The sequence below is a fragment of the Limulus polyphemus genome, unplaced genomic scaffold, assembly GCF_000517525.1.
Source record: "Limulus polyphemus unplaced genomic scaffold, Limulus_polyphemus-2.1.2 Scaffold534, whole genome shotgun sequence".
Classification (NCBI taxonomy): domain Eukaryota; kingdom Metazoa; phylum Arthropoda; class Merostomata; order Xiphosura; family Limulidae; genus Limulus; species Limulus polyphemus.
The window spans coordinates 41,175-67,927 of NW_013666144.1; the positions used below are offsets into that span (position 1 = coordinate 41,175).

General features: G+C 32.3%; 1 protein-coding gene across 1 annotated transcript in view; it reads left to right on the forward strand.

The window, feature by feature from the left end:
• The first annotated feature begins 19,068 nt into the window (after nucleotides 1-19,068).
• The window catches only part of LOC106458928 (sialin-like), an 8,837-nt gene continuing 1,152 nt past the window's right edge, over nucleotides 19,069-26,753 (forward strand). Inside the window, exons 1-6 of the mRNA XM_013918496.1 lie at nucleotides 19,069-19,173; nucleotides 19,492-19,657; nucleotides 20,812-20,945; nucleotides 23,168-23,300; nucleotides 23,609-23,788; nucleotides 26,080-26,266. Of these exons, the coding sequence (XP_013773950.1) occupies nucleotides 19,069-19,173; nucleotides 19,492-19,657; nucleotides 20,812-20,945; nucleotides 23,168-23,300; nucleotides 23,609-23,788; nucleotides 26,080-26,266 (905 nt within the window). The remainder of the gene's footprint in view (nucleotides 19,174-19,491; nucleotides 19,658-20,811; nucleotides 20,946-23,167; nucleotides 23,301-23,608; nucleotides 23,789-26,079; nucleotides 26,267-26,753) is intronic.

Sequence of the window (26,753 nt, forward strand, 5' to 3'; positions counted from 1 at the left end):
ACTGCCATAACAACCATTAAACATTGAATCACTAGTATTTATTGCCACTAACAATATTTCAATACCTCAAGATATCGATCTGGAATTACACTAACTATTTTAAGAACATAGGACAATCTGGCACAAGCGGTGAAGTTTTTCTGAAAGGACAGTTTTGCGCTAATGAATAGTTTAAAACTGTATTTTTTATAAGATCGCTATAAGTTAATTATATCATTTTAAATAATTATTATTCTTGAAAGGAAGGAAGTACTTGTAATTATGAAATCAATAATCAATCAATTTTTATTTTACAGCAGTTTGCGCAACTAGGTATGCAGTAGTATTTTTTGTCTTCTGGGCAGTCTGCATGATGTATTCACTTAGAGCGTCTTTGAGTATTAGTATGGTTGCCATGGTGAATCATACTGTACTCAGAGCTTTATCTGTCTATCAGGAAAACCAAGTTTTCAGCGAACGCCCTCTTGTAAAAGATATAAACTTGGAATAGGAAAAAATGGAGATAAGGATAGTGATAGGAAAACGTTTTAAACTTATTTTTATAATTACTGTATAGTTATAGAAAGCGAAGGGCACGCGTTAATATGATCTGAAAAATTTCATTTTCCAGCTTCGGTTTTATTAATTATAATAAAATGGTGATCTCGTTGCTGAACCTTGACCTTTAGCTTGAGATTAAGTGATTGAGAGACTACGTCAAATGTGTTGTCACTTCTCATTGGTTTACAACGAAAAATTTTATTATTCGCCGTTCTTCTGAGTATATGAACCACATAATAATTACACAAAATGTCATAACTATTTATTTTTATTTATTTATTATCTTATGTTTTGGGTTGTGGGTTTAACGGGGCTAAGAAACTCTGAAATATGTTTTAGTTAGTAGTTAAAATTAAATGCCAAAATAGAAATGACAAGCACAAAAAAAAAACCTTGAGTATTGATCATATCAATAGGTAAGAATGTCCTCTTCTGTAAAACTGTCAATGTTGTAAATCATAAGTTTGGAGGTGATGCCATCTAGCAAGAATTATATGTAACTATTTATCACGTTACTCTGTGCATAAACATGCTGGTGGATATTAAATGATAAAAGTGTGACTTCAGTTAATTTGTTTTGTAACAACTTTCATCTCTTTGAACTTTTTAATTGTTAGGTGTCGTAAAGAATTTCACTTTGTTTATTTTAAACAATGAAGAATTATAGACTGACGAATATGCTGTAAAAGAACTACAGTTCAAGTTCAGTAACTTTTTATAACGTGTAGTTCCTTTACAATGAGTGGCTTAGAGTAATACGACCTCATGTCACATATGGAGTATGTTTCCGCTATAGACTTCAGTACTTTTGCGCCATTCTCTTAAATAATGCGCAAATTGTGCATGGTGCACGGCCTTCCCTATCCCTGCCGGGAGTAATTATATGATGGTCCTTTTATCCAAGTTTATAGATAAAACGGCCCCAACTACAAGAAGTCGCATTTTTTAGCATCTGTAATAGGTCTATGCCCAGTCTTTGGTTTAATTAGAAATGATATTTATAATATAACAAGGTTCACTTTTTAATGACGTTCATCTTAGTTGGTGAAAACTACCCTCAAACTAAAGATGGCTATTTACCCAACCTTCCTCTAAGTAATGAAATATGGGGAAAATAAAATTAAACAAAGTTATAGTTTTAATGTGCGAATATATTTTTTTCGGTCCAAAACTAACATGAGATTAAAATTCACACTATTGCTGATGTTAAAACTAAGCACTTGGAATGTAGAATGCCACGAGAGTAACAATATATAGAGTGAAATGTGAAATATGTATAAACGGTAGGACTCCATTGATGCTATGAACGTAAGACGGAAAGAAAAACAACGTAATGTGCATGTGTTGTGAGTAATCAAGTAATGTGTCTCAACATAACAATAATACGATAAAACAATAAACGTTGGCAAAATAATCGTAAAAAAATTATTTAAAGGGAAATTATAAATGAATATATTCATGAATCTAACGATAGTTTATATTTCAATGAAATGAGTCTTCCAATACGTCCTGTTCAAGATGCTCATTTGAGATAGTTCACCATTTTTTCTACACTCAAATAAAGTTTGTCTGCTACAGAGATGAAAAGAACTTGAAGTTACCGATACCACCCTCTAAAGGAAGGTGTATGTTTGATCCATCGAGGTGTCTTCTCGAAGGTCCGACCAATCACAAAGTTGCAGTGCAAAAGCAATCTGAGTGTAATATAAAAAGCATCTGCTATTTAGTATTACGGACTATAACTGCTGTAAGCCATCTCTGTTAATGCTACACTATGATAGAAACCATTCCTTTGATTTATTAGATGTTAAAAGCCTATCCATTTATTACTGGTGGAGAAGTGATGAGAATAAAAACCATTATATCTATCATTAAGTGAAAATACATCTTTTACATAGAAAGAGTATGGGAAGATCCCAAACTGGCAGTAATCTTTCAAAATAAGTGTATCCCAAGCTATTTACTGCAGACACACATTTGACAAAAACTTAAAAGAACTGGATCTATCAGGGAGCCATCACCTTGAAAATAAAATCTGAATTATCAGCGTTTGAGTTAAGTGTAAGTTGTCTAATTTGTAGTGTTAAGTGCTTGCCAAAACACCCTAAGAATAAAAAAAACATATTTTTAGTGTATAACTGTGGAGGTAAAACAGAGTACGTTACATTAAAATGATTTTGTAGCCAAATTACGTTTTTGTAGTCTATGACACTACATCTAGTAATGTTCGGTCTGACGGTATTGTATATTGACAATAGTCTTGTAGCATAGTTGTCATTCCAAAAGGCTCCACCATAAGGCGGTTATGCCAAAAGAACACCACTACCCCCTAAATATTTCCCATACTCCATCTAGTGTAGGAGGATTAAGGTTTCTCATCACTCATTTAAACAGTCTCATCACACAGAAAATCCATAGACGCTGATTCTGAAAACTTAACCATTATGTCTTCATATAGCATAGCATGAATATCGATTTCATTCTCCAATTACTTGAGCTATATGATGGTTGAAAATATACGTCGTAGAAGTAGCTTTGAACAATTGATTTATGTGAATTTTCCAATTCTTCTTGATTATGTTGCACACTATTTCCTGGAACACCATTAGAAAATGGCAAACTCTGCTTACCTCGGATGGGGCACGACTTGTTGCAGATCTATTTTTGGATGATCCTGGAGCCAATACAATCAAGTAAAAGGGATACAACCATCTTGGAAATTTTAAATCCCTGACCTGGACACACATTTATCAACAGAGTGTATGAATATTTTTCATCAGTAAAGATTGTTACATACCTTTCTCAAAAGCGGTCATTTTGTGGTAGCATCATACTACCTACAAAATGCCAAGCAATGCTAAATGTAGTTTATGTTATGTATGTTATGTATGTTAAACATTCTACTATGACTGTATATCAGCTGTGGGTTTCATGTGTCTTGCTGACATGTTTATTCCAAATCGTTTTAATATAATCATCTGTACTAGTACTCTTAGATGAAAGAAATGACTTCACTATTTCAAGAGAGACTTTGTTGGAAGGCTTCACTTTCCAAATTCTCTGCAAACTTTAGTAAACAATGATACTGAAGATTAATCGCAGTTTATAAGATTGGTATTCCAAATCGTATACTGTTCTAAGAACTAATTCTTACATCATTTATCTCTGGTGGCCATTATTGCATCATATTGCCCAACATAGCAGTTTTCACCATAGAAACTGTGAAAGACAGAAAGACCAATCTTAGATGCAAAGTTTTGACCAACTTATTCCAAATCCTCCACTGTATATGTATTCAAGCTTCTAAGATCACGTTTAAAGAGACCATAGGTACAGAAATCCATTGAAGCTGCACTCCGAGAATTGACAGGTTTGTAATCAAAAGGGACTGACATGAATTCAGATGTTTTTCTCTATATTTCTTATAAAAAGTTTTTACTTTTGAGGTATGGCTGGAAGCTTGTGAGCTTAATTTCAGTTTCATATCCTTGTTTATTATTTTAGTACCATGAGATTTAAATGCACATGAACATTTGGCTCCTGATTGCGTTATGGTATTATTTTTGGATTTTTGTTCTGTCCTAAATGCTCTGTTGTTCAAATTGTTCTATTTCCATGAAGAACATTAAAGACTTGTTTATTCCAAAAGTTGTTTTATTTGGCTGTGCATCATTTAAAAATCTTACTTTATGAACATTTCTCCTCGGAAAGAGTAGCCACACACTCTTTCAGCCACATAGGTTTAACCTGGCCATTCTATTGACCAATGGTCAGACATTCATTGTAAACAAAATGTACAGTAAACATGTCATCCATGATGCCAAAGATAATATTTGTGGCAATATTCCACTGCAATAGAATATTCCAATTGTTTTTACAAAGTGCATCTAACGTTGTTTAAGGTGATTGGTAGTAAGTTAAATATTTTGATCGATTTACGAATTTACAGTTACCCACAAATGTAAATTCAGTAGTGTTAAATAGTGATCAAAGGTTTAACCACAAAAATAATGAAGAGATTATTAGTATAGTTGTTAGGGCTTCTGTCTTTCATTAGGAACTTTTAGGCTAAAAGTAATAGATATTTTTCGTTAATGAATCAGGAATAAATATATTTATGCTGATAATTTATGCATATTTGTGTACAAATGTATGAATGTTATATGATTTTCACTATTAATTAATTATGTAATCAAGCAAGTAAAATTCTGCAGTTGTGTATGATAATAGTTTTCCTGTTTTATTAGAGCATGCCTATGATAGGGCACCATGCAACCTGAAAGGTATTAGCTAGGTTTAAGGATTAAGTTTTAGATTTTCATGATTTAAGATGCCATTTAAAAAGCCCAAGCTATGACTTAACTCTGTTTTAATTTTTTAAATTAGGTCTAAGCTATAATTTAGTAGTTAGGGTTAAATGCGGTTGTTTTTCAATTATAAAAAAATGTCGTGGGTCTGAAAGAGTGAAACTGGATACAAACAAACATAAATAATATCCATTTAGACAATACACAAAACAACTTATGCTCAACATACTCTTATTGGACTTCATTTTAACTTCTTCAAGTGCATTCATTTGGTTATTTCAACAGGAGTACCACATATATTCTGTGATCCTTATTGCTCCTATAGTGTTCGATTATATGGGACCTAAATTCAATGGTTTACTAGACTTTTAATTGGTTATTGATGCTTGTATTCTTTTTTTTTTCGTTTATTCATTTTTTCCCATATAACACTATAGTCAAGATTTCAGACATAATCCGAGATACCTTATTCCTGTTTAATATCTAGTCTAATGAATTTTGATTCTTACTTCTACCTGTGGTTAGGCTTCACATTACAAGAAGCTATGAAGTACAGTACCATTATGCCTTACTTTTGTTTAACATCTAGTTTGATGCATTTTGATTTGGTTTCACTTTACAAAAAGTTACAAACTATTGAACAGTTATGCTTGACTTTTGTCTAGCAGCTAGTCTGTAGCATTTTGAAATTAGTTTATACCAGTTGTTTGGTTTCATTTTTCAGAAAACTTCGAACTGTTGTAAGTGTTACACATGCAGATTATTTGAGAAACTAAGAACTGTTACGAGAAAGTTAGATTTTTAAAAGGTAATGTCGCTTTTGTCACATTTCATTCCAAAACTAAAACTGACGGATTAAATTGTTCAAAATTTGACAAGAACTTTCCTAAAAGCATGTAGTTTCTTAAAAATTTAAACATTTTATCTTTATTTTTTCTACTAATTCTAATATAAAATTCGTTATTTAATGTACTTATTTATACTCGGACTCTAAATAATTCACTTGAAAGGTGATTTTTATATGATGCTTGTATTCTTTTTTTTTCGTTTATTCATTATATGAAGTATAAAAATACTATTTACTAACTTACAGTTTTTACATTTCTTTTGCATAACCTCTAAAACTACCTAAATCAATATCAAAATCTTTTAAGTTAAATGTTGATATTTTATTTTCAAATTTCTCTACTATATCATTAATACTGCCTATTATCATTAACGTACAGTGCAATAAAATGTTTAAAATTAAGAAGTGGAAATACGTACATAACTTTTAGCTCTTCATACAAGTTTTTTGGAGCATGTTTTTAATATGCATAATTTTATGTCTTTATCTCTTCACATATAGTTTATTTTTATTTTTCCTTTCCGATTCTTTGTCTTTTATTATTTATTTCGATACATAAACTGGTGCACGTGGAGCTTTATTATTATCATATGGGCAATTCCTGGGCAGAGACATGTTTCACTAATGCCTTGCACATACAAATAATGCCATTTTATTTGTACAATTACATAATCTATGCAACAACAAGTTAAACTTATAAACATCATTAAACTTTTCAAATGTGATTTTTAAAACACAAATAATATATAATTGAGTAAAATCTAAAAGTAAGACCTAAATACAATTTAACTGTCTCTCTAGCTATAGCATATTTAGATAAGAAATCACCATTAGTGCTATAATCGATCAAACAGGCAACAATACTAACAGCAGTTACATGTGCACTGTGAGGAAAACTGTGTGCCAATTTAAAATTAACCATTGGTTAAGAGTCGTCACCCGGTGGGACAGCAGTAAGTCTTCGGATTTACAACGCCTAAATCCGGCTTTCCATTTCCCTTGGTGGACACAGAAGATAGCCCTACGTGGCTTTGCTATACAAAATACATGCTTCAGAGTTATCTCATCAAGTGTAGATTATTTTATTACCAAAATATTAATTTATGAGAATTATTTACATATATTTATATAATGAATAGTAAAACGTATAATAAGCAAGTCTCTTTGAGTGGAAATATTTTATAGATGTAGAAAGATACTTTGGATGTGTTTTGTATGGTTAATTCATACCATTTACCATCAACACCACACAAAAAAAAAGAATAATGCCGAACTCGTTTAATTAAGAATAGTTTGTTTTAGATCAAAGCCACATTTGACTATCTGCTGTGTCCACCGCGGGGAATAGCTTTGTAAGTCCATAAACTTACCATTGTCACACCTGGTGATTAATCGCAAGAGTATCTTTTTTTCATTTTCTCATCACTCCTCCTAAACAGTTTGAACGAGATATGATTTATTTTCATGTCACACATTTAACATTCTTTCCACAGAACCTACTCACATGTTGATTTAAGAGTATCTTTAAATTTGAATATAATTAAATTTTTATTTTTAGGTTCATAGATCAAAACCATTAATTGCTTATATACTCAGAACAGAGTTGCCAGATACACAACGAAATCAAGCTCTCAAAACATCTCCAAAACAGACCACTCAAAAAACCAACGTTAAGCAAAGTAGTTCTTCTAAAAAGGACTATAATAACATAGAATAGCAGCACATATTAAAGAGACTGGAAAAATAAATACACTTGGCTACTGTGATCCTGAATGAAATTTTAGATGGCTTCAAGCATGTGTATACTGACTGACCTGTACATTTAATGACTGAAAACAAATCCAGTATGTGTAATCACCCTCTTGGACAATGTGGCGTAAGTATTACATCACAGCTCGTTGAAGCTTTGATGCTATGCCCACGGCGAATATCGAACCCCGATATTTAGCGTTATTATATGGCATAAAAACATTTTTTAAGAGTAAACTAAAAATTAACTAATGATTGATGGAGGTAACATTTGAAAAAAAAGGAGGATCAGTACTTCATCTCTTCCCCCCAGTGGCACAGCGGTATGTCTGCGGACTTACAACGCTAGAATCCGGGTTTTGATACTCGTAGTTGGCAGAGCACAGATAATCCATTGGGTAGCTTTGTGCTTAATTACAAAAACAAAACTTCATCTCTTGATTGTCACTCAAAATGCTTGTATAGCGCCATCTGTAAATGAAAGCAGAAATTAAACTCGTAACTATTCAATTGCATATATTTATTACTTCACTTTTAAACTTCCATGGCATAACTATAGCAATGAAGAATGTTCTACATTTTTAAGCTCCATTGTTTAAGCGCAATTACAATTTCTATATACTTCAAAGATACTTGTTTTATTCTAAAATTAATTTCAACTCTTTCGGAACTTTATAATATTGTACCTAATAATTCGTTTGTTACAGCGCTTCGACACCAAGTATTTGGTACATTGTTAATACCTGCCATGTCGTTTTGCATCCTTCTTTCTTGTTCGGTACTGTTACTATATTCTGAGATGGATGATGAACAAGAATTCAACTTTGGTTTGAACTTTTTGATGGCCAAAGTTTATTTAATTCTTAAAGCTTGTTCATAATTGGAATTAAATCAATATTGAAGTTCTTTCATTACCTTCTCAGTCTAGATGTCTGTAGATTTCAAAGAATTCCAGTTAATTTAGTTTTTCGAAATCACCTCACAAGTACAAGGTTTAATAGAGCCTGTTTTTTTTTAGGTTATTAGATTTTACTACAAAACGATTTAATTTTATTTTTCATAGTAGTATTTATGATTAACTAGTTTTTCCTATACTTTAAATTTTAAAATCGACTCGAAGACTGATTAAAAACAATGTTTTTAATGACATGATGAAGATAATCTCAATGCGAATACATTATACCAAGTTATGATATTATAAATCCTCACTTGAACATATGATTTATAAAAAAAACTTTCTTCACTGGAACAGTCTTATCATGATCATGGCAGTTTAAAATGATGTAATGTTATAAGCGGAATACCCAATACTTTAATTTCTATTTTAATCTAGAGATGTCGCTAGATAAGAAGTTTTAGTGATATTTTCTACTGTGGAAGGAAATTTCTTTTGTCATTTAGCACCAGATGGCAGAAGCGAAGAATTTGCATTTCAGTTTCTGATCAATTGATACATCGTTATCGATTTAAAATTAAACCAATCACATGCATTTATAAAAACGAAATGTGAATTTTAACTCATTAGCAACTTCATGCTAGTGACTGATACGGTCAAAACTCAGACTTATTTAAAAAAAAAAAAATATTTTGTATCTTACCATTAATGCGTTCTTTGAATATATATAATATGTATATATACGCAACACACACACACAAAAGTTAATTTTACGGTAAGTTTTTTATATTTCATAATATTAATTATAATGCATAAAAATTATTTCAACGATGAAATGCATTACGAAACGAACAATATCACCCAACCAAAGTTAAATTATATTATATAAAGGATTTTCTTTCAATTTAAGTAAATAATATTAAATAAGGGAATATTATCCGCCCAAAGTTAAATATTATCAAAAAATATTATTTTCGTTCAACCAAAGATAAATAACGTCCAGAAAAGGAATGCCACCCGACTAAAATTAAATTATATCCAGCAAAGAAACATCATCCGAACAAAGTTAAATAGTGTCAAACAAAGGAATATCATCCGATCAAGTTAAATAATAGAAAATATAAGAATATCAAATAATTTGCCAGAGTGCAGTAGTTTCTGGAAACTACTATTGAAGAAAATCGGAAAAGAACAATTCACAAGATGTTTTACAAAGAGATGTATGTATGAAACAAAATCTTCGCTTTCTGTCAATGGAGAGAAAAGTATCCTGAAAAAGAAAGGGTGTCTAAGCAAAGACTGTGGAGCCGGTAACTCAATGTATTATAAGAGAATGTCAACTTACACTAAATCTCACCAAACTGTAGTGGTGAACCAATTTGACAAGCTAGATTTGACATGAGACAAGCATGTCATGACCTCCACTTGTATGTAAGTAATGTTATTGTAAAACACAAAACTTTAACTTGCAAAAATATGTATTTCTTGCCTAACAAATATTTACTATTAACTTTCGACCACATTTTACCAGAATTGACAAGAAAATATAGACTTTTATTTTTCATGTACTCTTGCACAATCACGTGTCGTCGTTACCATAGCTACAATAATGAATCAGTATTCGTTTAAGATGTATATCTGTTTATAAAAATTACAAAATTCTAAAACGTTTTGTGGTTTGGTTGTAGCACCAGTTTCAAACTAGACCATTTGTTGCAAACACAGTTTCAAATGTACATGTTAAACTTCAAGCTCGGAGGTCATAAACCTACTATGAAGTGCTGAAAATGTGTGAACGAATGTTTTGTAATGCCTTAAGTGTTAGGACTCACTGAGAATTATTTCTAGTAAAGTTCTATAGTCGGTGCTAACAGTCAGAAGAAATAGGGGGAACTTCTTTCTCCTTGTAAAAATAAATATAAAATTCATTCCCTTCACTAACAAAACCATGTGCATGGGGAAATGTTTCGAGAGATGGAGTTCATTGACCAATCTAGCTTCAGTGAAGACACCTATGTTCAGCTATAATCCTTCTTATTCTGCCTTTGCCTAATTCTGTCTTCACTAGCCATTGCTTGCTTTTTAATTTGCCTCTGATGTTTATTTTATATCACATAATAAATCTAAACATCGGAGACTGGTATTCGCGGTACGCACAGCAAAAAACTTAAACTGACTGCGTATGTCACATTCTCAAAGACCGTGATTATATATATATACTTATTTGTCTTAGTTCATTAATTTTACATGTCCATTAATGTGTAATTAAATTCATTTAGTAGTTGATTTAATATGCCTACAATTATGTTCAAGATATTTAAATAATTTACACGTTTTTGTGTTTGAACCCTAAAGAATGTAATCTACATTTTGACTTAAATATTCCCTAAAGTCAACATGCGAGTAAGTTGTGTGCGAAAATAAATAACGTAGCAGTAAATAACAGCTCGTTCAAGTATTTACCAAGGAGGAACGACGAGAAAAGTGTAGTGTTTATCAATACTTAACTTCGTTTCCAAAAACGCAATATTACAATTTGTAATGTGACATTTTATATATTTTGAAAGGCTTCATGTGCCGTATATTTCATTGTGTTGTTACTTTATAATGCTGTTTTAGATTCCCGATGAACTTTTATTTATAATTCACAGTATTAGTGAATACATAGTGTACGTTATCCACGCGTCTAAGCTACATTAAAAATTATCATTTGAGATGTACAAATTTTGTTACGCCTTTCGTTTCAGGTTCGATATGAATAGCTTTCAAACAATCGGATGAATAAATACACAAATATTTCAACTTCCTTAGTTCAAATAGATCAAATTTGTTAAACTATAACGTATCTCGATATTCTGAATTGGAGAAACTCAATTTCCACCATTCTAGCACAAGCGCAATCTTTCGTTGCCCAAACTGAAGAAAGTATGTCACAAGTTTTAAACTAACCGAGAGTGAGTGTCTTAACATGTAGCTAACAAGTTCTTACAATATGAAAATAAAGTAGTAGGTCTGTCTGCGTGCTGGCTAACCATAGCTAAGTGAAACTGAAGACGCATGTCTGCTTATATTGTGATGGTATGTGCTGAGTTGTGTTTGGTATCTATGGTACTTCATTTTTGGCAACATGATTAGTGCTGACTTCGGAAACTTCGCGTGCCCCAAATCTTTTCTGCAAAACGATTAGCACTGATTTCGGAAATTATGCGTGTGTGCTGTCACTAAAGATACGAAATCTCAAGAAATACCTACTATTCGAAATATCATAAACCAAACTTGACCATTACTTAATATTTGTGAGACTTTGCCTGAAGAAAAGAATGGTTTGGATCTTGTGTTTACACGATCTCAACACATGATATAACGGGGTTATTTTACATATCAAATCAAGTAACTAATTTTCTTGTGTTATTTTACGTAAACCAATTGTTCATCAAATGATAATCTTTCATTTCTTTCCAATACTACAGTAATATTTAAAAGTTTTTACTTTAATTGAAGCTACGACTTTCTATTTCTTTTACCACAGCTCCCCAGTGATACAGCGGTATGTCTGCGGACTTACAACGCTAGATCCGGGTTTCGATACTCGTGGTGGGCAGAGCACAAAAAGCCCTCGTGTAGCTTTGCGCGAAATTTAAAACAAACAAACACATTACATAGGCTACATTAACTTGACGTTTAGGCGTTTCTTTAATTATCATACTTGATGTACCTTTTTTTTTGGGGGGGGGTAGTTAACAAAAGTGTTCCAAAACGCGACATTAATTTCTTGGCGACCTAATATATTGTATATATATATATTATTCATTTCTATATATGAGATAGTGAGCCACGGATGAATAGAATATTGTTAAAGAAGTACCTTACAAAAGACCAGATATTAAATCTGTGTTCGAATCCCGTTATGAGCATAATTAATTATTTTCGAAAGAAATTTTCCGTGAAAGGCACACTCCCTTTTAAAACTATACTAGAAAATGAATTTTTATGAATTAAAATCAAAATCAGAATAATGCTAGAGCATTGCTTTTGACAGAATTTTAATAGATCAAATAATAAAATGTTAATGATAAAGAAAACTGTTGATTTTATAAATATGTGAATATATGAGTCGTTACTTGATAATATTAAAATTGGCTTCAAATATTTGTCTACAGGTAACCAGGAAGTTGGCTGTTGTGAATGTAATAGTAAATTCAAAGGCTAATTTTACCTAATACATTAAAGATCTTGTAGGAAACTTCAGTCAAGTTGTGTAGTGGTGTTAAACAAATGTTACTATATTTCTAGTGTAGGCATATTATTAAATGGATATACCCAAGAACAAAATTTCATAACTTTGTAAAAAAAATACATATTGATCAATCTATAACTTTTCACTTGAACAAAAAAAGCCAAGTTCCTTCAATTTTTGCCCACCTCGCTTTTATGCTTTGATTAAGATTCATTAATTAAACAATAGTTTTATATACATTGTATCCAATAGCATTTTCTCGTCTCAATATGTTTCAAAGTATATTGCTCAACGGTTTTCGTATTTGAATAGTAAGAATAAATATACTATTAAAACTTCTGCTGAATTTGTTGGAGTATTAAAATAATTAAACTTGACTCTTCTGGTAAATTGGTATCGTTTGATGTACATTCTTGGCCAAAATGTTCGCATACTGTTCTATATTGATGTTATTGTCTGCATACGTGCAGCAGTTCTTGAGTAAATGACCGAGTAGTGACAGAGAATGTAGCGTATGATCGGAAAAACATACAAACATACCTATTTTGTATAAAAAGATGTGCTTTTGGTATAATCTTTATCGAAACAGATCAACGTTTGTTCAAACAATTTTGCTGTACTTGAATTTATAGGGTGTCAAATTGTTCGACTATCCAGAAGTGATATGAAGGAAACGGACTTTGCCAGAACAGTAGGATACCCCGTTGTGCTGTATTCAGAATCCTGAAACGTCATCGGACTACAGGAATACTTGTCTCAGGAAAGTCTACTGGTAAACGCCAAAAAAACTACTGCCCCTAGATGACCGTGTTTGATCAGTTTAACACGTTAAGGTCATTCCAGGGTATCCAGAAGAACAGTGAATAGAAGACTGGCCAAATAAAGTTACTTTGCAAAAGAGCTATCTGAAAATTGATATTAACCAGAATTCACTGCCGTCACCATATTACTTGGGTACGACAGCATGTCAACTTACAGTTTAGACACTGGTGACATGTCATTTTTTCAGATAAGTCCTGTTCCTGGCTTGTTAAAGCTGATGGTGTTCGTAGTTTGCCTTGAGAACAGATAAGGGAAAACTGTTTTTCCTTCAGGAAACACACAGGGGGTGATGCAGTACAAGTTTAGGCAGCAATTCATCATGGTAGAAAAACTGCTCTTCATATCTTTCAGAAAAATGACAATGAAGCCTGCTACAGGTATCACACGGAGACGATATTTCTGCCATATGCTAGGACAAGGTTTGGCAATAACTTTGTGTTCCAGGATAACAATGCCACTGCCCACAGTGCACGTATTGTACAGGATTATCTCGACCAGGAGGACGTTGCAAGATTGCCATGGCCAGCAAAGTCTCTAGATTGTAATGCCATTGAGAACTGTTGGGCAGAAATGAACGGGAAAATTATTAACCATAATCCTTAACCACTTACTGTTGCTGGGTTGCAGCGCCTTCTAGTGACAAGTTGGACTGAAATAACGGTGTATTACATCAATAACCTCATAGATAGCATGCCACGTACGAAAAGGACCAACCAAGTACTGAAATTTCTTATGAACTGACGCTATTTATAATAATTTGATGTTATATTTTGTCATTATACGTTTTGATGAGGTTTTATTGTGATTAAAATGCTGAATTAAACATATTTCTACAGGTGTCTGATAAATTTGTTTGTTGTTGTTCTAATAAATCGTTCATAATGTCCATAAAACCTGTCTCATTATACAAATTAATATGTAGATGTTTAACCCTTTGACTGCGGCTGCTTTAAACGCGCGCGGAATTTTTGCGAGCCGTACACTGTATACAGCACACTCGCACTCAACTGCCGGAGGCGGACCGTATTTGGTACAGCGAATCAGCAGTTAATGGGTTAATATAACATGTATTTCTTGGTTTTACAGAACTAAGAGTATTTGCATTCCATCTTTATAATAATTATATTACTTAAAAAAAAATACGTAAACCTTTTGACCAAGACTGTATGTCAGAACAAAACAAAGAATACTTCAACTATCAAAACTACTTATAAGTTGATATCATTTGATGCAGTTTTGCTGTTTAATAAAGTTCCGATGGATGGTGCTACAAATTGTTTTCAGGAGAGATTAGCTCAACCTTCCATTTCTTCAATTGAATAAGTTGAATTAAACAACAATTAAACAAAAACTTTTCAGTGGTACAGCAGTAAGTCTGTATGCTTATAACGTTAAAAACTGGGTTTCGATACCAGTGGGGGACGAAGCACAGATAGCCCATTCTGTAGCTTTGTGTAAATAACAAATAAGCAAGCAAACCTTTTTCAAAGCTAACAAACAGTACCATAAGCAGAACAGTGAATTAGCCTTTGGTTGCCACTTTTCCCACTCGTTGCAACCTTTATATTGATAGGTTCGAACATATTACTCTTGATAATACTTTTTAAAACTTGATTGTTGGATAATATTCGTGGACATGATCTTGGCTAGTGATACAGAGTTGTAAACAATTGCTGATTACCTAAATGATGTCGATCTTCCCAAATATGTTCAGTTTACGTAAGATATTTATCAAGATAATTGTTCACTTTTTTGAGATGTACTTGTCAAAATAAATAAAAATGAAAATGTTTCTACAACTGTTTATTGGACAACATAATCAGTCTCCATACCGCCACATCAAAGATCATGTCACCCGTTTTCTCAAAATGTAGCAGCTTTTCGTACTTTTATAGCCAGAGCATTTAAAACTTGTGCTGTTTCCTGGTGGAAGAGCAGTTAATTTATGGAGTTAAAACGCAAAAATCCGGGGTTCGATTCCCTGCGGTGGACACAGCAGACAACCCAATGTGATTTTATTCTAAAAAATAAATAAACAATCTGATATAATTAAATTCAAGAAGAAACTGAATGATATAAAAAATATTGCTAATGATACAGGCTATAATGTTATCATTGAATATATAATGCAGAAAAGCATAACTCAAATACCCCCCCCCCCCACACACACACAGTGGCACAGTGGAATGTCTGCGGACTTACAATTCTTAAAAAAGGGGTTTCGATACACGTGGTGGGCAGAGCACACATAGCCCAGTGTGCAGCTTTGTGCTTAACTACAAACAAATAACTCAAATTTTACTAAGCAATGTACTAAATGGATCAGTGCATCTAATATAAATAATAGTACCACAAGTGTGTATATATATATATACAAGCTGTATTTGTATGTGTTATTCTTATAACTATATGCTGTGTCCACCGATGAGAATCGATCCACTGATTTTAGCGTTGTAGTCTTACCGCTGCTAGGGTGTTCAGCAAACGTAACTTCATTCCTGTTTTAAACAGATTAATAAAATAAAACTGTACTTTCTAATACTAAAGATAAAAAAAATGTGTATTAGTATTATAAAATTAGATGTGAGTGCAATAAAGTATGTATTTGTCAAATTAAACGCAAATTAAAATATCATCTTAATGTAATAAAAATATGTTAATTTCGCTACTTCTTGAACACACTGTTGACATTGTCAAAACGGGCCTTTCGATACAATGCCACGAAACATTTGTTTCATAGAACATAACACTCAAAGTAAATGGAATAGTAGAGAATGAATCCAAATTTTGTGTTGTAAGTTGAATATTTTTTTTCTTTTTTGTTAAATAGTGTAAGGTTAACTGATGATAAGAAATATTGGTTCTTTATGTATAACATTCATACTACCCTTAAAGTTTACAATGAGTTAAAACTTTTCTCTATAAAACTATCCGTTTGTCTTATATGTTTTTGCTTCTGATGAAGGTAACGTAAAGCTACTGAAACATGTAGAGTCTGTTAATGTTGGCTGTTGGCCAAAGAAATTTTCAGTTGCGCATTAAACATTGTTACTGCTTTTAGGCCTTTAGGCTAATATTACTGTTTTATTAGATCGGACAAAAAATATCAGCCAGAGACATATTTTGAATTATTTCGATTAATAAGTCCTTGGTTTTCTTTAGTTTTGTGATAAAATAAAAACTAATTATTCCTCAGCTCTGTATTGAATTTTATTTGGTTTGTTAAGACGATTCGTTCATTTGTAGCACAGATAAGCTGATAGCCCATAAAATGATACTTAAATAATTGACTTATGTTGGCTCCAGTCTTCAAAAGGCCTACGTTTCGTCATCTAGTGATACTAACTGTTTGATTCTTTGGGAATGTTCCAAAGTACATTTTATGAACGAATGTCAAGTAAGGAGCTGTTTCGGATACGCTTACATGCTTGAACTTAATATGCAGTTTGAATTAAACTAAAAAAGAAGCTTGATCTTCTATCATTACTGATAAGCATCGATTATGTCGTATTCAGACATACCATATGTTTACTGACTCCCCCTATTTTAATATAGAAATTTTCAGAATTTTCTTTTATGCCGGTGTATGTAGTTTAACGTACAACTTCGTCATAAAATAAACTAAGTTTCTTTCGACCTTGCTATCTATTATTCTGTGTCATTAACCTAAGGAATAATCTGTGACATCATACTGTGTGAAAGTCCATAGCGATATTTTTCATTTTGTGGTCAGGTGCCTCTCAAAGATATAGCTGGTCGATGGGAATAATCAACAGTCACGTGGGTCGTGCATGCGACCTGAGAAGAATATCACTATTGTTTCGGATATATAATGCTATGTTTTCTCACTTTAGGTATCAGCTTTTCGAAAGATATAACTTCTTGATACATAGAGAGCTCTTTATAGTAAAGCACCGTTCTTTATGAATTCACTATTTTTGATTGTGTTTGTGCTCTCGATAATTGTTGTTTCATTTGTAACACATTTTGTCCAGTCTCTTTCAGTTTACAAACTCTGGTTCACGCCGAGTTATATTTTTTGTTAATCTTCGTGTTATTCTGCGGAATCTACCATAAGGGAAGTCAGTGCACTAGAGAATACCAGAACTATCCCAGCCTCTATATCACATACTTTTTCTATGAAAACAAAGAAAAAGAGCAACAGCTTATCAAACCATTCTGCTTCCGAAAACAATTACAGTCGAATTTGAGTTGTTACAAACAACAAAAAAATACAACCTTATTGCTGAACATAGTGTTTTAAAAACAAGAAACTACCCATAGCAATTATTCAACAACCCGGTAAACATTTACTGTCCTTTACTTATACAAAACGACTTATTTATATACTTTGGAATAATGTTTGACATGAATCGATGGAATGAAGAACATTGTGTTCGAGGCTTAGTATAAAGACACACCCAAGTTAATGTGGTTATTGAGTATTAATATTTGCGGCTAACCCATACAAAAGGGCACTGAATATATAAATATTCAAAATAATAAAATATCACCTGGGCAGAAAATTCACATAAACCTAGCGAACAAAAAAAGTTAGTTGTCTGATAAACATTATTTTCATTCTGACATGCAAATTTTCTGTATAAACATGAAAGTAGTATTTGATATTTTTACACTTCTTCATTGCCATACTGATGTTACATTTGTTTAACAAACAATTAGTTTTGTCCGAAAGTTGTACTTTTTATCAGTATAGTTGTTGTTGTTGATATTGGTTGTCACACTACATGATTATTTGTCCACCGGTGGGACAGCGGTAAGTCTACAGATTTACAACGCTAAAATCTGGGGTTCGATTTCCCGCGGTGAGCACAGCAGGTAGCTTAATAAAGCTTTGGTTCAAATTAACCGAACAATGTGGTTATTCGCAACACGAGCACATTAATGTTTCACATCATTACTTATATAAAGCTGGTTAAAATGTTTCTTGAAAAATATCTTATAAGTGAAGTATTGGAAGGGAAAAAATCTATGTTCCTAAAGACAAGTCGTTTATTATTTCCGTATTTTTAGAAATAGACTCAGTATTAGTTTCTGTACGTCCAAACTAATCCAGTTACTTCACCTTCATTTATTTGAACTAATAGTTATTTCTATTTTCTTATATTACTGCTTTATTTATATAATGATCTAAGTGAATTATAATAACCACACTAAAATGTTATAAACAAACATTAAGCATATACAAAAAGAGAATGATTAATCCAAAATACTTAACTTCCAATTGCTTAAAGTCGCTCAGTGGAACAAACACAAACACTTTCTTAAAAAGTCTTGTGCGACTCATCTAAGTAACAAACATGATGTTATCAGTTAGGAAATCTCTAATGGAATGTCGACGGCCCAACTGCCTGTAAATGACGAGTATGTTTTATATGTTCTATAAAGCGTTCGATAGAATTGCAAAACATATAAGAATAAATTTACAAAGAACAACCAAGTGAATACATAGAAAAAGGTCAGTTTAACCTAAAATTACTCATGCTACAATGATTCCTTGCTGTTTTCTAACAAAGGATGGAAGCTTTCTGTGGAATAAAAAAAACAACAACAAGGCATTGTGCTTGATGCTGAGTACTATGGGTTTGTTACGATACAGTTGTTAGGCGGAAGACTGGCGGAGATCATTGGGACGAAATGGGTGATAGGCATGGGTGTGTTTGGAGCCTCTTTGTCAACTCTCCTGGAACCATCTGCAGCTCAGTTAAGAATCGGCCCTCTAGTGGCGGCTCGGGTTATAGCAGGAATTGGAAAGGTAAAATCTAGAATAAAAAACAAAAAGCTATTTATTAAGTTTCTTATACATTTATTAGATGTACAAGTAAAACCTGACATAATCTTATGCTCCTCTGTGTTTTAATTTGTTATTTCAACTATTAAAGGACAAGTGAAATACTACCATATGCATTGTTTGGATTTTATTTTTCTCAATTGAACAAATGATAGGATTTTCTAAGTTATTAACTCAAGTTCAAATATTTTATTTTAGTTCTTGGAGTAAGTTTTACTTCTAATGTTTAAAAATAGAAACTAATATTTCTTTTGTTGAAAATCAAATTGTGACTTTGCGTAGGGAGTTTTAGTTCCAGCCAAGTTTGCTCTCCAGGCTAGTTGGGTTCTAGTGCATGAACGGTCAGTGTTAGTGGCCATCACTGGACAAGGAGCAATGTTTGGCTTGCTACTCGCCATGTCACTAACTGGTGCCATCTACAAGAATCTAAGATGGGAGTATATTTACGGTAGGTCACATTTAACAATGATCTTAAATTTGTTTTATTTTATATTAGATTAACGAAAGCAATAAAATCACGATTGATTGTGATATAAGGCCTAAAAATCCCCAATTCTTAATTAGTTTACACGTATGATTCCAACTTAAATCAGGAAATAGCTTCAACAAAGTGTAAAAAAATGTTCTGGTAAATGAGGCTAAGTTTTGAATATATGTTAGAAAATGGAAACTATCAATTATAATCTATATAGTCTATGTACTTTTTTGGTTCAAAATAATTTCCAAGAAATACTTTTATTTATTCGAAACATTTTGCTGATACAGCGAAACGTTGATTATAAATAAAAGTAATTTCCGGAGATTAGTTGTTTTGTTATAAGATAATTTATACAATACCCTTTACTGTCCGCTAAACATTACTAAAGTTGAAAATGTATTTGTGATTTGTTTTTTTTTACTTTACGTGTGTATCCAAATGAACGTTATATAAAATTTAACATACAAGTTTCAAAACTTCATTATTACCAATCGTGATCTGATTTGATTTGTAACATGTCCTTTTATTATTTCATGTGTTTTAATTAAAATATTTATATTTTTATTTCATATAATAGAATTCTGCAATTGCCCTAGTGTGGCCTAGAGAAACCACAGCCAAGGGACAAACAAATCTGAAGAATTGCAGTCGAAAAACACATTCATGCGCTTTTGTTTAACCCTTATCATCAAACAACTCTAGGTAAAATCAGTTAAAACAATGTGATATTGGTTTTTCAATTAATTTCATTCAATAATATATCAGGTTGTCAAGCTCGGACTATGAATCCGATGATAAGTAGTTCGGTTCCCGTTGTTGCAAAAAAATAGCTTCGCATTTTTGGGCCGTAAGAGCATCATAAAAGTCACGATCCAGTCTTACTATTCGATTACACCATAGTACCCCAAGAGTTGGCGGCGGGTGCTATTGACTAGATATTTTCCCACTATTCTATCAGATAAAAATTAAAGACAGCTATTCTCAGATAGACCTTGTAGAAAATTTGTAAAACAAAGTTTCCTTCAGTAGCAACTTGGATGAATTCATATTATCTAATGCAGATTATTATTGTGTGAAATCTTCAAATCAATAAACTTTTTCTGATGATTTCATTTTCGTTCTAGGGAGTGTCGGATGTATTTGGATTGTTTGTTGGATGTGGTATATTCACAACAGCCCTGAAAAACACCCATATATCACCCAGGAGGAACTAAAGTATATCTTTGAACACTGTCTGTCAGGGAAAAGAGAGAGTCAGGTAAGGAACAACAAAGCTTGTTAAACAAATTTAAACTTACACTTCATTAAGGAATCGTAGTGTCAGAAAACTTAATTTTTATATAGTATATATAATAAGCTACATATATGAGTATGTTGGGCTAAGGATTTTTCTACAGTAGGTGTCTGTGACTTGTTGGCGATAAATTCAAAAACTAAACGAATAGCACCCACTCCACTTGTTTCTCTACTAATATATCCAAAACAAGTTAAACGTACATACAAAATATTCTTTAAACTATATATATCATAGTTGTATCTTAAATACTATATAGTTGTTAAAATTCCACTTAGGCCAATTCAATTGCTTTAGAATTCAGTTGACAAGCTATAATATTTTATTCTAGCTGTATCTTAAACACAATCAGTGTATTATTCACTTATTCCTTTTCTTCTCTCTCATTTCTTTTTCTTTTTATCACAACAGTATCGGTGTATAATTTACTTACGCTGCCTCATTGAGGAACCGCAGTTGTTTCCTCAACTTCCGATACCATGCAAGGTAGAAATTAAAAGAACAATCTTTTAACCGCTGTTTTTCGTAATACCGAAGGAATAGAATGTCAAGTTACGACGCTAATCTTGATCTCATTGGAACTCCATCAATTTTATCATACAAAGTACCTGAGTGACAGTCTCGTAATGTTGCACTAAAATATTCTTTTTGTGTTATTAAAACATAAAATTTGTGTTAATAACGTTTTAGTAAGGATGATTAATTAAGTAAATGTGGTAACGACGAGACACAAGACTAAAATTTAAACATAAAATCTTAATCATCACAAATACAGTCTAAACTAAAACACAACAAACATTGAATTTTATATATTAATAACAAAAGAAAAAGGCACTGGACTGGATTTAAAGTAAAATAAACTTAAATGAACTTTATGCTGGAAGACTGATTCACGAGATGCAACTTGAACCTTCATGATGATGGAATGACAACAGTATCGGATAATCACAACCATAATCATACTTGGAGGAGATCAAAACAAAAACTAACTTAAAATACAGCCAATACTCCATCAACTAAACTCTAAAACTATTGCACGTTCAACCAGATTAAGTGAACATTAATCCGAATTTGCTGTTTCACCCTTGCGTAACCCGAATGCACTATCTCTTCTCACTGGTTGGTCGTTGTTTGTTTTTAACGCATAGCTAAACAATTGGCGCTCTTCGTTCTGTCCATTACCAGGAGTCAAACATGCATCAGACTCACTGGCGGGACAAGACACATTTATTTCTTTTCAAACATAATTTATGGAACTAAAGTTTTATCCTAATATTTGGTTAAAAAAATAATAATTAGCATTAGTTTACGCCATAATCTACGTATGGTAAACAAAGACGTCAGTTGTTCCTCAAGCCACTTCAAAACAAGTTTTTATTTTTTGTTTTTTTCTACAAGATATCAATAACCTAGTATTCTTAAACTTAACTATTCAAAATATACGAGCTTTTCATTGGACATTAGAACGAGTGTGATAAATATGTTCCATATCATTACTGGATTATACTTTTAACATGGTAAATATAAATTAGATCTAAGCCATGACCCGAGTCTTGCACGAGGCTTATGGGCAGCTTGTACTATAGTTACTTAGCTAACCTTTGAACTACAAGTTGTGAATAACGATGTTTGTATCTTGCATCTTATACATATTAGAGCAGTTATTAAGATATTATAATTAATGAAAAGGAAACTGTCACACGTAGTATAAGGATCAACTACTAGTTAGGTGTATAAGTATCTCTAAAGAACAACAGCTGGATAAACGTAAATGTAAAATGTTAACACATATGTCTTACAGGTATGTTTATAATGATATGTGAAGATGTTTTTTCAATAGTTAATGATTATGTTATGATTATGAATGTTTTGCTCTTACCATTGAGTTGTTTTTCCTATTAGAGTAGCTCTTGACCTCGAAAGGTCAAATTAAACCCAGTAACTTATATAGGCTAAGTTTCTGAAGGACTTTGTAATAGTTAGTTATGTTGTAACACGTAACATAAAATTTTAATAAAAGGCAGTTTAATAATTTTTTATATATAATTAAAGTTTCATAATAAGATTACACTTGTTATGGTGAATTTGTTTTCCTTATAGCAACATCAGAACAACCGAATGTATATTTGACCTCACGCATTGCATGATATTTAAAGTGATATATGCTGCTTTTGCTTGTATTTAAGAGTGGATTATGGACAGCAGCCTTGTATGTGGCCCAGAGCATTACTATGATTATCTGTGCGATTTTGGCAGACAATATAAGATCAAGAAAGTGTATGAGCATAACAAATATTCAAAAACTCTTTCAGTCAGTTGGTAGGTAAATCAGTAAAAACGCCAACTTTCAACTTGAGGTAGTTGTTTTATTGTACTGTTTTAGTTTCGACTTCTTTGTTTAATTCCCAGTTTGAAAAACATATAGTATTTACCCTGCTGTAACTCGTACCAAATATTTACAAGCTCATTCTACAAGTATCTCATTAAAAGCGTTTAGATGTGTATATTATTTTTTACTTTCCTAAGTTCTTTAGAAACTATGAAGTTTTAAAGTGTTTCTTCCTTACGAAGTATGGTTTTTCAGAATATAATGCCATCATAATCATAACTTATTCTGATGCTATAAGGTAACACAGACATGTTTGTTTCAGCTCTTCTTGGATCGGCAGCGTGTTTTGTTGCCCTTGCTCACGTGGAGTGTAACTATTTCAGCGTCATCTTCTTGCTGATAATTGAAACCAGTTTGTATGGATTTACTTCAGGAGGTGATGGTCCAATGGCGGCGGATATTGCCCCAGATTTCGTTGGTATTAATTTCATAATTATTTAAAATTGCTGGTATTTACATTTTAATAAAGAATTTTTATGTCACGTCAAGAAAAGTAAATTCATTTGTAGTGTTTACTTTAAAGAACAATTTTAAAATGAAGTTATAGAAATTATTATAAAACAAACAAAAACACAAACGACATGTTGAACTTGTAAGAGCTGTAGGTTTTTACAGTAATATTACAAAAACTACAATTTTATCACTTTCTTCTTATTACACTTTTCCAAAGATCTGGTGTCATATTTTTCCATTGAGTGTAATACCTGCAGATAAGTTTCATCCTTGCATAAAGTAAGATAAAGTATTGTAAATTTAGTCAGACTTTCAAAAATGGGGGTGGGGTGGAAGTTACAAATGTGAGTTAAACAGGTTACCAATTTAATAATTTTCAATCTTTTCCACATGACTAAGGATAGTTTGGTATGATCATGTAGGTGTGTATGTGTGTCCTATTTAATGACCCTACAGTGAAGTTCTTAATTACAGTTGTTAACAGAATATCTAAAATGGATCTCAATATTCTCACCGTTAGTTGGTTTAACATGTTGAATACAGTTTTGTGATTTACTCCTTTACATTGAGAGTTCTCGAGTAAGAAGGCATATTGCTTCAAAGCCGCCGAATATTTCGTACAATGATCCATTCAATTTCAGATTAATTGCAACTGTTTAGCCAAAGACTTTTAGAAAACCTCAGAATTGAAATCCACACTGCTTCTCAAGTTAGAAGAACTTTGCATGAATTTTCTTTCTAAAAATATAATATAGTCTATTTCATACGGGAATTTATTCACGCGATAATAGATTATAAATAGTTTTTAGCAAATAACACTAATCTCAAATTTTCTGTTACAGGTACAGCTGTAAGATTCATGCACACCATCAATGACACTGCAGGTGTATTGGCACCTCTAGCGGTAGGACTATTCACACAACATAACGTAAGTATGGGCTGCTCTTGTGTTTATACATCACTGTTTACAGGCGTAGGTTAAATGTGACTATATCGAAGAATGATTGTTGGAACCATACATCTGATTCTACGAGTGTACAATACTTACTAATTCAATATGACACTAAGACTATATAACTTTAATAGTGCAAGAACCGCTGTAGCTATTCGACTGTTAAAGATATAAATGTTGTTATGAATATGTGATGATTAATAGTAATGGAGCTGTTATGATTGTCTAGTATTTCTGATTTAGAACCACAAAGAAGATGCCTTCGTTTTAACACAAATAGGTTCGAGAATCCAGTCGCTGATTGGTGAGCTTTTACAGTTACCATTTAGGTAGCAATCGTACAAGAGCAGAGACATACTGCATGATATATATGCAAAAGCAAAAATGAGAAATAAGAATATCTTTGAGTTAAATAAAAAATGGTATATAACGGCGAATATCATACAAACGTTACTTTGTCTAGTCAGCACTGTGCATATAACTTTGGTGGCTTTGATTAATAGTCCTGGCAACCAAGCAAAAGCAAGAACAAAAACCTTGCTGTAAACTCAAGACAATTCTACCTATATCACTGACAAGTGTAGAACAAAAGACTAAGAAAAACGTCAAATTTTCTAGCTACACCTGTCACCTTTAAACTGAAGATACATTATCTACTTTAGTTCCCCATTTGAATCTCGGGTTTGTGGCCTTCCAGGTCTCCTTCCAAGAATCCAGGACACAGCGAACCTATAGAAAAACATTCCTAAAAATATTATTGGTGATGGATGGTATTAAATCTCATAAATTGTTTTTTAAGTTCAGAAAGAAAAGTTAACTTTAGTTAACTTTCGTTTTAATAAAAAGAAACTTGAGGAAGGGTAATATTAATAACATGCTACCACGTACATATGACTATAAATACTAAAGATGCTACTGTAGCTACTTCATACAAGTGTCGTTATGACTATCAGTATCTAAGTTCTGCTACTGCCGTGTGGTTATTACAAGTACAGGTGATATTCTGATTGCATGACTAACAATATATAGCCTAGGTACCATCTATGGTTGTTTGACTGCTGACAGTTTATGTGATCATATACTGCTTAATGATAATAATGCTGCTAGAGCTGTATGACTGTTGATGACACAGGTGCTGCTTCATTGTTAATTTGTATGTGATTCGAACAGATTTTTTGCATTGACTTATCAGCTGTTTTTTTTTTCTTTTTCCAATCTATAAATGTTAGTGTTTCAGAAAGATGATTGTTTCCGGTTTTAATATTCCTTTCTGATTAAAATCTTAATATGTAAATTTCTGACAGATTTAACAAGTGATAATTGTAACAATACCAAACAAGCCAGTATGCAGCAGTGGAGGAAGGTGTTCTGCCTGGTGGGAGGGATTAATGTCGCTGGCACTTTGTTGTTTGTGTTGTTTTCTACTGCAGAACCGGAGCCTAGGGCTGTGGAATCTGTGAACTTACAGGCATTGGATAAAGTCCTCAGTGAGTAAGATGACAGCAGTGGAAAGAAAGACATTCACTTACAAACATCTAAATCTACATCAAAGTGTACATTGAAACACTGACTTGGTTGTTTTATGCAGTTCATGTATTTTTTTACTTGAAAACATTTTATATTTTTTGTTGGGAAGTACATTTTATAAACAAATTTTAGTAAAAGTACACGTTTAACAAGCTATGAAGGATAATTAATTCATCCTATTTGAAATAAAAGAGCACTTTAGGATGAATGATTTGAAGGGTTTTCTGAATGACTAAATTTGTCTAATACAAAGTTTTTACAAATTTAACATATTAAAAAACAGGTCTTTAATGGCTTACCTATTGAATGAATGAATAACAACAATTTAATTTAGTCGGACTGCGTTTTAAACTTCAAAATATATAAAGGAATGTTTGTTTATTTTATTTGTAATTAAGCACAAAGCTACACAATGGGCTATCTTTGCTCTGCCCACCACGGGTATCGAAAC